Genomic DNA, 15,765 nt, shown 5'->3' with positions numbered 1-15,765 from the left:
TTCCAATTTTTTTTAAAGTTACAACCTTATTCCCCCCAAAAATGTCCTCATCAATCTACACACAATAACCCATAATGACAAAGCAAAAACAGTTTTTTAAATAATTTTTGGCAAATGTATAAACAATTAAAAACTGATTAGTATTCAGACCTTTTGATATGAGACTCGAAATTGAGCTCAGGTTCATCCTGTTTCTATTAATCATCCTTGAGATGTTTCTACAACTTGATTGGAGTCCACCTGTGGTAAATTCAATTGATTGGACATGATATGGAAAGGCACACACCTGTGTATATAAGGTCCCACATCTGACAGTGCATGTCAGAGCAAAAACTAAGTCATGAGGCTGAAGGAATTGTCCGTAGAGTGCCGAGACAGCATTGTGTCGAGGCACAGATCTGGGGAAAGGTGCCAAAAAAATGTCTGCAGCGTTGAATGTCCCCAAGAACAAGGCCACCCGGCCAAACTGAGCAATCGCGGGAGAAGGGCCTTGCTCAGGGAGGTGACCAAGAACCTGATGGTCACTCTGAAAGAGCTCCAGAGTTCCTCTGTGGAGATGGGAGAACCTTCTAGAAGGACAACCATCTCTGCAGCACTCCATCAATCAGCCCTTTATTGTAGAGTGGCCAGACGGAAGCAACTCCTCAGTAAAAGGCACATGACAGCCCACTTGGAGTTTGCCAAAAGGCACCTAAAGGACTCTCAGACCATGAGAAACAAGATTCTCTGGTCTGATGAAACCAAGATCGATCTCTTTGGCCTGAATGCCAAGCGTCAAGTCTGGAGGAAACCTGGCACCATCCGTAAGGTAAAGCATGGTGGTGGCAGGAAACTAGTCAGGATCGAGGGAAAGATGAACGGAGCAAAGTACAGAGAGATCCTTGATGAAAACCTGCTCCAGAGCACTCAGGACCTCAGACTGGGAGCGAAGGTTCACCTTCCAACAGGACAACGATCCTAAGTACACAGCCAAGACACCACGGGAGTGGCTTTGGGACACGTCTCTGAATGTCCTTGAGTGTCCTATGCATTAAAATCATCCACTTTGTCACATATGTGTTATTTGAATCGAGCATTGACGACCAGCAGTGAACAGTTTTTTCCTTCAAGAGATACTTTGGGATTTTGGTAATGAGTAATGGTAATGCTCTTTAACTGCTTGCAGTTTGAAGGAAGTTGTTAACTAGCGCTAGCGCAATCCTGAAGTATCCCTTTAACAACAAAGCTTGACATGAGGGGGCCTCAAACCTTTTAAGGAGAAAAAGTCTAAACGTAAACTTTTTTTGTATGTTCTCGGTATGTTAGTTTCCCTGGCACCATTTCCACATGGTAACGTTTTAGCATTTGTGGCACAAATCCCGTCCAAGTCATGGGACCATATTAGCATTTTTTTACGCATCATGTCCAAATCATCCAAAACTATATCAAATGTATTGTGAAGCTCAACAGTCACTTATAGATGATTTGAACATGATGCACAAACAATTATAATATTGGTCTCATGACTTGAATGGGAAAGCATGTCATACTTTGTCCATAGACTGGTTACAGGGAAGGAAACCCAATATGATATTTCGTAATTTGTGTGAATTATCCCCTTAATAGCTTTGGCTGTGAGGGATGAAAAAATAAATCGGCATCTGCAACAATTATTTGAATAATTCAATGGGTGTTTTGTGCACAAAGGTGATGATTAAAGTGTCTTATTAGGAATTTTCAAATTTGACTTCTCCATGTCTCTGGGAATTGTCTTCCTGGGCCGGACTATAGTTAAACTGCAATCCTGAAAGTGTCCTCAACGCCAGCAAGACAAAGAGGCTGATTGGGAACTACAGGAAATGGAGGGGCGAGCATGCCCCCATCCACATTCTTTGGAGCTACAGTGGAGAGGGTCGAGAGCTTAATGTTCTTCGGTGTCCACATCACTAAGGAATGAATATGGTCCACACACACCGACCCAGTTGTGAAGAGGGCACGACAGCGCCTCTTCCCCCTCAGGAGGCTGAAAAGATTTGGCATGGGCCCTCAGATCCTCAAAAGGTCCTACAGCTGCACCATTGAGAGCATCGTGACTGCCTGCATCACCGCTTGGTACGGCAACTGCAAGGCACCCAACTGCAAAGCTCTACAGAGGGTGATGAGTACAGCCCAGTACATCACTGGGGCGAAGTTCCATGCAATCCTGGACCTCTATATCAGGCGATGTCAGATGAAGGCCAAATAAATTGCCAAAGCCATATGTTCTCTCTACCACCACATGGCAAGCGGTACCAGTGCACCAAGTCTGAAAACAACAGGACCATGAACAGCTTATACTACCAAGCCATAAGACTTCTAAACAAGACTGCTAAATAGCTAATCAATAGGCTACCCGGACTGCCTGCACTGACCCTTTTTGCACTAACTCTCTTGTACACACTAGACTACCCAAACACTGACACACTTACACTGACACCCCAACACACACACGCACGCTTACTAACGCCACACTCACATTTTCACACTCACCACATATGCTGCGGCTACTGTCTTATCTATCCTGTTGCCTAGTCATCTTACTTCTACCTATATGTACATAGCTACCTCAATTAACTTGTACCCTTGCTCATCGACTCGGTACTGGTACTCCCTGTATATACCCATGTTATTTGTACTCATTATTCGCTGTATATTTATTCCTCGTGTCACTATTTCTATTTTAAAAAAAAATAATCTTTAACTCTGCATTATTAGAAAAGTAAGCATTTCACTGTTAGTCTACACCTGTTGTTTACGAAGCATGTGACAAATGAAATTAGATTTTATTTGTCCTCTGGGTACAGTGGAAAGCAGTGGTGTAAAGTACTTGAGTAGAAATACTTGAAAGTACTACTTAAGTACTTTTTTAGGGCATCTGTAATTTACGATTTATATTTTTGACTACTTTTACTTTTACTTCACTACATTCCTAAAGAAAAGTATGTACTTTTTACTCCATACAGTTTCCCTGACACCCAAAAGTACTGGTTACATTTTTAATGCTTAGCAGGAGAAGAAACTGGTCACACACTTATCAAGGGAACATACCTGGTCATCCCTACTGCCTCTGAACTGACGGACTCACTAAACACATGCTTAGATTGTAAATGATGTCTGAGTGTTGGAGCATGCCCCTGGCTATCTGTAAATTTACTTAATATAAGGAATTAGAAATTGTTTATATTTTTTCTTTTACTTTTGATACTTAAGTATATTTAAAACCAAATACTTGAACTTTTACTCAAGTAGTATTTTACTGGGTGACTTGAATCATTTTCTATTAAGGCACAGTTGAAGTCGGAAGTTTACATATACTTAGCTTGGAGTCATTAAAACTTGTTTTTCAACCACTCCACAAATTTCTTGTTAACAAACTATAGTTTTGGCAAGTCGGTTAGGAGGACATCTCCTTTGTGCATGACACAAGTAATTTTTCCAACAATTGTTTACAGACAGATTATTTAACTTATAATTCACTGTATCACAATTCCAGTGGGTCAGAAGTTTACGTACGCTGAGTTGACTGTGTCTTTAAACAGCTTGGACAATTCCAGAAAATTATCTCATGGCTTTAGAAGCTTCTGATAGGCTAATTGACATAATTTGAGTCAATTGGAGGTGTACCTGTGGATGTATTTCAAGGTCTACCGTCAAACTCAGTGCCTCTTTGCTTGACATCATGGGACAATCAAAATAAATCAGCCAAGACCTCGGGAAAAAAAGATTGTAAACCTCCACAAGTCTGGTTCATCCTTGGGAGCAATTTCCAAATGTCTGAAGGTAGCACATTTAACTTAACAAACAATAGTACGTATAAACACCATGGGACCACGCAGCCGTCATATCGCTCAGGAAGGAGATGCGTTCTGTCTCCTAGAGATGAACGTACTTTGGTGCGAAAAGTGCAAATCAATCCCAGAACAACAGCAAAGGATCTTGTGAAGATGCTGGAGGAAACAGGTACAAAAGTATCTATATCCACAGTAAAACGAGTCCTATATCGACATAACCTGAAAGGCCGCTCAGCAAGGAAGAAGCCACTGCTCCAAAACCGACATAAAAAAGCCAGACTACGGTTTGCAACTGCACATGGGGACAAAGATTGTACTTCGTGGAGAAATGTCCTCTGGTCTGATCAAACAAAAATAGAACTGTTTGGCCATAATGACCACCGTTATGTTTGGAGGAAAAAGGGGGAGGTTTGCAAGCCGAAGAACACCATCCCAACCGTGAAGTACGGGGGTGGCAGCATCATGTTGTGGGGTGCTTTGCTGCAGGAGGGACTGGTGCACTTCACAAAATAGATGGCATCATGAGAATGGAAAATTACGTGGATATATTGAAGCAACATCTCAAGACATCAGTCAGGAAATTAAAGCTTGGTCACAAATGGGTCTTCCAAATGGACAATGACCCCAAGCATACTTCCAAAGTTGTGGCAAAATGGCTTAAGGACAACAAAGTCAAGGTATTGGAGTGGCCATCACAAAGCCCTGACCTCAATCCCATAGAAAATTTGTGGGCAGGACTGAAAAAGCGTGTGCGAGCAAGGAGGCCTACAAACCTGACTCAGTTACACCAGCTCTGTCAGGAGGAATGGGACAAAATGTACCCAACTTATTGTGGGAAGCTTGTGGAAGGCTACCCGAAACGTTTGACGCAAGTTAATCAATTTAAAGGCAATGTTACCAAATACTAATTGAGTGTATGTAAACTTCTGACCCACTGGGAATGTGATGAAAGAAATAAAAGCTGAAATAAATCATTCTCTCTACTATTATTCTGACATTTCACATTCTTAAAATAAAGTGGTGATCCTAACTGACCTAAAACAGGGAATTTTTACTAGGATTTAATGTCAGGAATTGTGAAAAACAGAGTTAAAATGTATTTGGCTAAGTTGTATGTAAACTTCCGACATCAACTGTATTTTTACTTTTATTCAATTGGGTATTTTTTCCACCATCGGTGGAAAGTGTGCTTCTAGACCAGAACCCTGGTGGCCTTTCTACCTCTGTTTCATGTACAATCTGTGTTTGACAAAACCATCTAAGGCAAGCCTACATGTTATTTTCAACACCATAAGAGCTTTCTTTGCACAAATTGTACCCCTCACACGCCTGATGCTCTAAATTTCCACAGGTCCCCCCAAAAGTTCTGTAAATTGTACAATATTATCATATTCAATGTAGCACATTAAAATAAGAGTCTTGATGATAGATTATTTCATTGTACCACCAATGATGTTGAGTCTTGACCATTAATTTAGGGACTGGGACTTTTATTTAGAAAGGACTTCAGCTTTCATGATACCGGAAGTATTTCTATATTTACAATGTTTTTTTTTAAATACCTAAGGTCGCTAACTGCACGTTGCTAGTTAGTTGCAATATTGTAGCTATTAGCGCGCTATTTCCTAGCTGGGAGAGAAGCCCTTTGCCTTCACAGAAACATCAATATCTTCGCTTAATTCCTTCTCTTTTTTTCATAACATCTAGTTAACGGTGGTTGCGTTATCTTCAAATTATCTAGAATCGTTGGCTAGCTAATGTTTGTCAAGCTAACTTTGGTACCATTGGAAGCTAACGTTAGGCTATTCAGCACTAGCCAGGCTATTCAGCACTAGCCAGAGTTTTAGCAATCTCATTCCATACATTAGCTAGCCAGTTACAAGCTGGCATTTATATTCACTAACTAGCTCCAAACTTTTGGCGATTTTATTTTGCATTTTGTATTGTTTACTAGCTCGTCAGTCTGAAACAAAGGAGAGCATGGCAATGAGACAGACACCACTCACCTGCTCTGGCCACACAAGACCTGTGGTGGATCTAGCCTTCAGTGGCATCACCCCATACGGGTATTTTCTCATCAGTGCCTGCAAAGGTAAGATATATTTTCTAGATAAATTTTCTAGATACGGTCCTTGTTTAAGTAGATAACCATAGATCATTGTTTAGAAAATATTGAATGTAAAGTAGAGTTTAACAAAGTTATATTACCCCTTTTTCTCAGGTGGGAGTCAGAATAGAGAGGGGAATTTAATAATGTATTTAGGAAATTATCATCATAGACTTTTTCAGTTATGTATGTGCTACAGTTGCAGGTACTGTAGTTGTCTAAAGCCACTTGTGAATGTACTAACCACTTATGATTGTTCCTTCTTGTAGATGGCAAACCCATGTTGCGCCAGGGAGACACAGGGGACTGGATCGGAACGTTCCTGGGTCACAAGGGTGCTGTCTGGGGGGCCACTCTAAATAATGAAGCCACCAAGGCAGCCACTGCTGCTGCAGATTTCACTGCGTATGTATTTAGGCCTACAACATAGCCTGGCCATGACAACGTTATGGCAACAATATAGAGAGCAATGGTAATTGTTTCTTTTTGTAGGCTCTAATGGAGGCTATTCCTTGATCATGACTCTCAGTTCCATTACACATAAGAGTCATTGGACGAAGGCGTTTTGTTAAGAGCAGCATGCTCAATCTGAACATTAACACGCGTCGCTTGCAGTGTGGTTTTGGAAGAATAAGGACCTTTCATATCGGCGAGAAATAATTTTCAAAATACATTAGGTTAAATTGATACACCTTGATAGGGTTAGTGTTGCCACACGGCCATATTACAGCACTTGCTTATGGGAAACCGATGGAAGACAAGCAGCGACCAACTGTACTAATTGGCTATCTAGCATTCTCCGAACACCTGTGTATAAGATTAACTCTCCAGTCATGTGTGCCGCTTATGGCTGAAAACTGTAGGGGGAAGTCAGAATGCTGACTAGAGTTTGAGGGCTATAGTGGAGGCTAACTTCGCTATGGCTCGTTTGGCCAATGCCTATGGGGAAATTAATGTTTTTAGGGGGATTAACTCAGAAAATAAGGTCTGTCGTAAACAAGGGCTTAGGAGATCTTATGCGTTTTGTTCTATGAGATAATTATGAGCTATTTATGTAATCAAAACAAGTAAAAAGCTAACCATGTAATGTAAAAGATAAACAAAAACTATTTATTTAACCTTTATGTCACTAGGCAAGTCAGTTAAGAACAAATTCTTATTTACAATGACGGCCTACCCCGGCCAAACCCTAACCTGGAAGACGCTGGGCCAATTGTGCGCCGCCCTATGGGACTCACAATCACGGCTGGTTGTGATAGAGCCTGGAATCAAACCAGGGTCTGTAGTGACGCCTCTAGCACTAAGATGTAGTGCCTTAGACCGCTGCGCCACTCGGGAGCCCATGCCTTTGATGTCTAGCAAACAGGCTTAGCTTACCTTGTCAGACGGACCCAAAGTCAATTCTGGACGACATTGTTCGGGAACCAATAAAGAAAGCACCTTTCCGCTGAATAGATGTGGTTGCAGCCTGGAGCAAAACAATATGCCATTCTTGTGTTTTTGTTTGAGCTGGTAGCTTACAAAGCTCACTGGCTTTTTGTCAGACTAGTATAGCGTAATTCTGCGACTAATGTTGTTCCATATCTCTGAAAGTGAGTGACTTGTTGGCAACTGACTTATTTTGAGCACATAGGCTTCATAATTCATAATGGTCATGTTAACTGACTGATATTATCTCATAGAACAAAACATATAAGATCTCCTAAGCCTGTGTTAAACTCAGACCTTATTTTCGGCATGTATCCCAAAACACCATTATTTTCCCCATTAATTTCCCCCATAGGAATGGTGAACGAACCATAGGTAGAAAATACCAACTAATTTCAGATTTTTAGGACTACAAGCTGGCAGGCTCTATAAGAGTTGGCTATGGCACATACAGTATAGAACCAGGCTATAAACCTTTACTGTACTTCAGAACAGAATGAGTGGAAAGTCTTCAATTATTCATATTGTTCAATGAGAGATCGCCAAGATTTCTGACATTAGCTTGTTACTCTCCTAGCCTGGGTGCTAGTCTGTCTGCTTTAGCCAACTCCTTTGTCATTTCAACAACAGAGTTGGTGACACCAAAAGAATGTCTGGCAAGTGGTAATTAGGCTACAGTATTCTTTTTCTTGGCTGATGTAGCCTGGTGGGTAGGAGCATTGGGTCAGTAACTGAAAGGTTGCTGGATTGAATCTCCGAGCTGACAAGGTAAAGAAAATCTGTTGCTCTGCCCCTGAGCAAGGCAGTTAACTAACTGTTCCCTGGTCGCCAATGACATGGATGTTAAGGCAGCAACCCGTACCTCTCTTGATTCAGAAGGGTTGGGTTAAATACGGAAGACACATTTCAGTTGAATGCATTCAGTTGTACAACTGACGAGGTATCCCCCTTTCCCTTTTTATACTGATGATGACGTTCTCTTTGCTCTTCAGGAAGGTGTGGGATGCCGTGACTGGAGATGAGGTCCTCACGCTGGCACACAAGCACATTGTCAAGTCAGTCAATTTTACTCAGGTACTACAGTTACTTGGAATTGATATGGGTTTTACTGTACGTATCAAATGTATGAGATTGAGGACTTAAATTCTCTCTGTCATGACAGTGTAAACCTGTTTACATTTCTCGCATATCTTTTTTGTTCTGGGGACTTTATTATAGGACTTTCATATATTGGATATTTTAGTCAACCTCTTCCCCCTCCATTTCTCTCTGACAGGATAGCAGTTGTCTGTTAACAGGAGGGAATGATAAGATAATACGCATCTACGACCTCAACAAACCGGAAGCAGGTTTGTACCAATGCAAGCCCTCGTTTAATTGTTTGTGTCAACATTTGGTTGTGTCGAGATATGTATTGTGTTTCGTTTTCCTCAGAACCGCAAGAGATTACAGGGCACACGTCTGCCATAAAGAAAGCCCTGTGGTGTAAGAACGACACACAGATCCTCTCTGCCGCTGATGACAAAACCGTACGGTCAGTGTTCTTTGATCTACCTGGTTCGACATTTGTCATGGATATTATCATGATGGCAAAAGGCTGATAGGATGACCACACACCTTATATACTATCGGGAACATTTGGAAGCATTTGCAGTCATTTTCCCTTGCGGCAAAAAGTCTCTGCCCACTATGATCACAGGAGAGCAGTGTGTGATTATCAACATTGAAAAGTCATAAACATACTATGGTCATAAGTCTGGCCATCACTCTCAGATTCTTGCTGTCATTTCTTGATGACTTTTCAATCAATAAAGTACTGTATCTATTGATCTAAAAGATGTATTTCTATATATGCTCTATATTCCCTTGTGTAGACTGTGGGACAGGAATTCCACTGAGGTTGTGAAGCAGCTTTCCTTCGACATGTCAGTCAGCAGCATGGAGTACATACCTGACGGAGAGGTTTTGGTCATCACCTATGGAAAGACCATCGCGTTCTACAATGCCCTCAGGTACAATACACAAAACCCAGGCATAGCTCGAGATAGACGTTGTCACTAACCACACATCTAGGATAAGATTTTCCCACCCCCAAACCTAGCCTAAACCATTAGGGGACTGATAAAATATCTGACCCTGTATCATAGGTTAGGGACTACTTCTACCTACTCCTCAGGGGCAGTCATAGAGTATATGACATCCATTATAGTTTGATTTATCTTATATTTGATTGTAATTGCTAGTGCTAAAGCTGTGTGTGTTTCCTTACTGACTTGTGTTTCTCACTACCTAGCCTTGACATGATCAAGACTGTGGATGCCCCTGCCTCCATTCACTCTGCCTCGCTGCATCCAGATAAGGAGTTCTTTGTTGCCGGGGGAGATGACTTCAAGCTCTACAAATTTGACTACGGCACCAAGGAGGAGTTGGGTAAGCAGCAGCTTAAACTACAAAAAAATTATAATAAAATCCCACCAATTTACAGTGCATTTGGCAAGTATTCAGACCCCTTGACTTTCCCCATATTTTGTAACGTTACAGCCTTATTCTAAAATCGATTATTCCCCCGCCCCCATCAATCTGCACACCATACCCCATAATGACAAAGCAAAAACAGGTTTTACTTTTTTTTTTTTTTCAAATGTATAAAAGGAAATACGGAAATAATACATTTACATAAGTATACCCTTTACTCAGTACTTTGTTGAAGCACCTTTGGCAGTGATTACAGCCTAGAGTCTTCTTGGGTATGATGCTACATGCTTAGCACACCTGTATTTGGGGAGTTTTTCCCCATTCTTCTCTGCAGATCCTCTGAGGAGCTCTGTCAGGTTGGATGGGGAGCGTCGCTGCACAGTTATTTTCATGTCTCCAGAGATGTTCGATCGGGTTCAAGTCCGGGCTCTGGCTGGGCCACTCAAGGACATTGAGACTTGTCCCAAAGCCACGCCTGCATTGTATTGGCTGTGTGCTTAGGGTTGTTGTCCTGTTGTATGGTGAACCTTCGGCTCAGTCTGAGATCCTAAGTGCTCTGGAGCAGGTTTTTTGTTAAATGATCTCTCTGTACTTTGCTCCGTTCAACTTTCCCTCGATCCTGACTAGTCTCCCAGTCCCTGCAGCTGAGAAACATCCCCACAGCATGATGCTGCCACCACCATGCTTCACCGTAGGGATGGTGCCAAGTTTTCTCCAGATGTGATTCTTGGCATTCAGGCCAAAGAGTTCAATCTTGGCTTCATCAGACCAGAGAATCTTGTTTCTCATGGTCTGCTAGTCCTTTTAGGTGCCTTTTTGCAAACCCCAAGTGGGCTGTCATGTGCGTTTTTATTGAGGAGTGGCTTCCGTCTGGCCACTCTACCATAAAGGGCTGATTGGTGGAGTGCTGCAGAGATGGTTGTCAATCTGGAAGGTTCTGCCATCTCCACAGAGGATCTCTGGAGCGCTGTCAGAGTGACCATCAGGTTTTTGGTCACATCCCTGACCAAGGCCAGCTCTATGAAGAGTCTTGGTGGTTCTTAACGTCTTCCATTTAAGAATGATGGAGGCCACTGTATTCTTTGGGACTTTCAATGCTACAGACTCTATGGATAATTCCTTCAACATCATGGCTTGGTTTTTGCTCTGACATGCACTGTCAACTGTGGGATCTTATATAAACAGGTGTGTATCTTTCCAAATCATGTCCAATCAATTGAATTTACCACAGGTGGACTCCAATGAAGTTGTATAAACATCTCATGGATGATCAATGGAAACAGGATGTACCTGAGCTCAATTTCGAGTCTCATAGCAAAGGGTCTTAAGTTTAAAAAAGTATGTTTTTTTAAATAAATTTGCTAAATGTTCTAAAAAACTGTTTTTGCTTTGTCAGTATGGGGTATTGCATGTAGATTGATTGAGAAAAAAATACGTCATCCATTTTAGAATAAGGTTGTAACGTAACAAAATGTGGAAAAAGTCAAGGGGTCTGAATACTTTCCGAATGCACTGTATATAAGAAAATGCTCACTCAATCCTAACCAACTCACTTACATCGACCGTATACTGTTGGACATGAGTGGCTTCCTCACATGTATGGCTTTATAACCTGTGTGTGGACATGTTTAGGGTTAGGGTCATGTTTAACACTGCTGTGGTTCTCTTTCCGCTCCTCCTGTAGAGTCATACAAGGGCCACTTTGGGCCAGTCCACTGCGTGCGGTTCAGTCCAGACGGGGAGCTGTATGCCAGTGGCTCTGAGGATGGTACGCTCCGGCTGTGGCAGACTGCGGTCGGCAAAACCTATGGCCTGTGGAAGTGTGTCCTTCCTGGTGAGTTTTCATGCTTAATGCCAAATAATTAATAGGGGTTCCTAGGAGCTTTATCTGAAATGACTGGGTAGGTATAAGCAATATGGCATGGTATTGGCAAGGTGATGACCGGTGCCTGGTTTCCTCCAGATGTGACGCTTGGCATTTAGGCCAAAGAGTTCAATCTTGGTTTCATCAGACCAGAGAATCTTGTTTCTCATGGTCTGAGAGTCCTTTAGGTGCCTTTGGAAAACTCCAAGTGGGCTGTCATGTGCCTTTTACTGAGGAGTGGCTTCCGTCTGGCCACTACCATAAAGGGCTGATTGGTGGAGTGCTGCAGAGATGGTTGTCCTTCTGGAAGGTTCTCTCATCTCCACAGAGGAGCTCTGTCAGAGTGACCATCGGGTTCTTGGTAACATCCCTGACCAAGGCCCTTCTCCCCCAATTGCTCGATATGGTTGGGCAGCCAGCTCTAGGAAGAGTCTTGGTGGTTCCAAACTTCTTCCGTTTAAGAATAATGGAGGCCACTTTGTTCTTGGGGACCTTCAATGCTGCAGAAATGTTTTGTTACCCTTCCCCAGATCTGTGCCTCGACACAATCCTGTCTTGGAGCTCTACAGACAATCCTTCGACCTCATTGCTTGTTTTTGCTCTGAAATGCACTGTCAACTGTGGGATCTTATATAGACAGGTGTGTGTGCCTTTCTAAATAATTTCCAATCACTTGAATTTACCACAGGTGGTCTCCAAGTTGTAGAAACAGCTCAAGGATGATCAATGGAAACAGGATGCAGCTCAATTTCGAGTCTCATAGCAAAGGGTCTGAATACTTATGTAAATAAGGTATTTCTGCCCCCCGAGTGGTGCAGTGCTAGCTGTGCCACTAGAGATTCTGGGCTCGAGTCCAGGCTCTGTCGCAACCGGGAAACCAATGGGGCGGCGCACAATTGGCCCACCATCGTCCGGGTTAGGGGAGGGTTTGGCCGGCAGGCATGTCCTTGTCCTATCGCGCACTAGCTACTCCTGTGGCGGGTCGGGCACAGTGCATGCTGACACGGTCGCCAGGTCCTCTGACACATACAGTGGGGAGAATAAGTATTGGATACACTGCTGATTTTGCAGGTTTTCCTACTTACAAAGCATGTAGAGGTCTGTAATTTTTATCATAGGTACAGTTCAACTAAAACAAAAATCCAGAAAATCACATGGTATGATTTTTAAGTAATTAATTTGCATTTTATTGCATGTCATAAGTATTTGATACATCAGAAAAGCAGAACTTAATATTTGGTACAGAAACCTTTGTTTGCAATTACAGAGATCATACGTTTCCTGTAGTTCTTGACCAGGTTTGCACACACTGCAGCAGGGATTTTGGCCCACTCCTCCATACAGACATTCTCCAGATCCTTCAGGTTTCGGGGCTGTCGCTGGGCAATATGGACTTTCAGCTCCCTCCAAATATTTTCTATTGGGTTCAGGTCTGGAGACTGGCTAGGCCACTCCAGGACCTTGAGATGCTTTTTACGGAGCCACTCCTTAGTTGCCCTGGCTGTGTGTTTCGGGTCGTTGTCATGCTGGAAGAGCCAGCCATGACCCATCTTCAATGCTCTTACTGAGGGAAGGAGGTTGTTGGCCAAGATCTCGCGATACATGGCCCCATCCATCCTCCCCTCAATACGGTGCAGTCGTCCTGTCCCCTTTGCAGAAAAGCATCCCCAAAGAATGATGTTTCCACCTCCATGCTTCACGGTTGGGATGGTGTTCTTGGGGTTGTACTCATCCTTCTTCTTCCTCCAAACACGGTGAGTGGAGTTTAGACCAAAAAGCTCTTTTTGTCTCATCAGACCACATGACCTTCTCCCATTCCTCCTCTGGATCATCCAGATGGTCATTGGCAAACTTCAGACGGGCCTGGACATGCGCTGGCTTGAGCAGGGGGACCTTGCGTGCGCTGCAGGATTTTAATCTATGACGGCGTAGTGTGTTACTAATGGTTTTCTTTGAGACTGTGGTCCCAGCTCTCTTCAGGTCATTGACCAGGTCCTGCCGTGTAGTTCTGGGCTGATCCCTCACCTTCCTCATGATCATTGATGCCCCACAAGGTGAGATCTTGCATGGAGCCCCAGACCGAGGGTGATTGACCGTCATCTTGAACTTCTTCCATTTTCGAATAATTGCGCCAACAGTTGTTGCCTTCTCACCAAGCTGCTTGCCTATTGTCCTGTAGCCCATCCCAGCCTTGTGCAGGTCTACAATTTTATCCCTGATGTCCTTACACAGCTCTCTGGTCTTGGCCATTGTGGAGAGGTTGAAGTCTGTTTGATTGAGTGTGTGGACAGGTGTCTTTTATACAGGTAACGAGTTCAAACAGGTGCAGTTAATACAGGTAATGAGTGGAGAACAGGAGGGCTTCTTAAAGAAAAACGAACAGGTCTGTGAGAGCCGGAATTCTTACTGGTTGGTAGGTGATCAAATACTTATGTCATGCAATAAAATGCAAATGAATTACTTAAAAATCATATAATGTGATTTTCTGGATTTTTGTTTTAGATTCTGTCTCTCACAGTTGAAGTGTACCTATGATTAAAAATTACAGACCTCTACATGCTTTGTAAGTAGGAAAACCTGCAAAATCGGCAGTGTGTCAAATACTTGTTCTCCCCACTGTATGTGCGGCTGGCTTCCGGCTTAAGTGGGCATTGTGTCAAGAAGCAGTGCGGCTTGGTTGGGTTGTGTTTCGGAGGACGCATGGCTCTCGACCTTCGCCTTTCCCGAGTCCGTACGGGAGTTGCAGCGATGACACAAGACCGTAAATACCAATTGGATACCACTAAATTGGGGAGAAAAGGGGTAAACAGAAAAAACTAATATATATATATATATAATAATATATAATATATATAATTTTTTTTTTTTTTTCTAAAGACCTGTTTTTGATTTGTCATTATGGGGTATTGTGTGTAGATTGAGGGGGGGAATTATTTAATCAATTTTAGAATAAGGCTGTAAGCAGGGGTGGGAAACTCCAGTCCTCAAAGGCCTGATTGGTGTCACACTTTTTCTCCATCCCTAGCAAACACAGCTGAATAATCAAATTGCATTCTAAACTGAAGATCATGATTAGGTGATTATTGGAGTCAGGTGTGTTAGCTGGGGCAAAATTGTGACACCAATCAGGCCCTCGAGGACTGGAATTCCCCACCCCTGCATGTAACAAAATGTGGAAAAAGGTCAATGGGTCTGAATACTTTCCGAATGCACCATATCTTATTGGAAGGGGTACTGACTTCGTTAAGACGCTTAAAACCGAAATGGAATCAATCATGCAAATGTCATTGAGTGTTATTTTCCTCAACAGAGGAGCTGGTGTCCGAGAACTCTGACACAATATACTGCACTCCTGCTGCTCCTGAGATCAAGGCCTGAGACGGGGAGGAGATGAAATAAACAGAGAGCAGAAGGAGGTGAGGAGAAGCCAGGGTGTTCCAGTCTCTTCAGAACACCAAGCCCCAGCAAGGACCCGAGCCCCTCCTCTTCACCAGGATCTGATGTGGAGTTGAGCTCCCGATTTACACACATGTTCAGGCAGACCCAACACACACATGTACACACACAAAATGGGTTCTAGTGGTAATTAGAAGAACACACACACACAGAGATTGGGCTCCAGAGGAAAGTAGTAGACCTGTGAGCATCAGGCTCATCGCTGCCTGCTTTCTCTCTGATCAGCTCAGTCTGTCCCCCCTGATCTGTTTGTCTGTTCAACACTGTGACCCCATGAGCAATTTTTGTTTTAAATGTATTGACTTCAGGGGCAAATTGGTTCTATGGGATTTCTTTTCCATTTTACAATAAGGGAATACACACATAGTTACATGGGGAGGGAAACTGATGCTATCTTTGAGAAATTATGTTAATTTTCTCAATGAAATTATCTTATTCCGTAAAAGTGGTGTTTTGTCCATAGGTGTACCGTTCTAACAGGCCAGAGAGTAAAATTACTTAAGTTGTTTGCTTTGTATTTTTGTCCTTGGTTGCAACTTTGCAGTTATGTAATTAAATAAAGAGATACATCATACATACATTCATTTTTTTAATGCACAAAACAAAGCTTTTTGTGGCAGCAAGAC

At 42.7% G+C, this 15,765-nt stretch overlaps 1 protein-coding gene across 1 annotated transcript; it reads left to right on the top strand.

The window, feature by feature from the left end:
- The first annotated feature begins 5,352 nt into the window (after positions 1 to 5,352).
- LOC129865300 (serine-threonine kinase receptor-associated protein-like) lies at positions 5,353 to 15,713 on the top strand. Its single transcript, XM_055937965.1, has 9 exons — positions 5,353 to 5,901; positions 6,186 to 6,321; positions 8,337 to 8,418; positions 8,621 to 8,693; positions 8,779 to 8,878; positions 9,219 to 9,356; positions 9,638 to 9,774; positions 11,504 to 11,653; positions 14,994 to 15,713. Exons 1-9 carry the CDS (start codon positions 5,790 to 5,792, stop codon positions 15,059 to 15,061), a joined length of 996 nt encoding a protein of 331 aa, XP_055793940.1. The 5' UTR covers positions 5,353 to 5,789; the 3' UTR covers positions 15,062 to 15,713.
- Positions 15,714 to 15,765: the final 52 nt, after the last annotated feature.

The sequence above is a fragment of the Salvelinus fontinalis genome, chromosome 11 (genome assembly GCF_029448725.1).
Source record: "Salvelinus fontinalis isolate EN_2023a chromosome 11, ASM2944872v1, whole genome shotgun sequence".
Taxonomy (NCBI): domain Eukaryota; kingdom Metazoa; phylum Chordata; class Actinopteri; order Salmoniformes; family Salmonidae; genus Salvelinus; species Salvelinus fontinalis.
Note: the sequence above shows the minus strand (reverse complement) of the source record. Positions and strands in the feature narration are given on the sequence as shown.

Coding starts and splice junctions, on each gene's coding strand:
- LOC129865300 (XM_055937965.1), top strand. CDS start 5,790: ATGGCAATGAGACAGACACCACTCACCTGCTCTGGCCACACAAGACCT. Junction 6,322..8,336: donor GCTGCTGCAGATTTCACTGC/GTATGTATTTAG, acceptor TTTGCTCTTCAG/GAAGGTGTGGGATGCCGTGA. Junction 11,654..14,993: donor GTGGAAGTGTGTCCTTCCTG/GTGAGTTTTCAT, acceptor TTTCCTCAACAG/AGGAGCTGGTGTCCGAGAAC.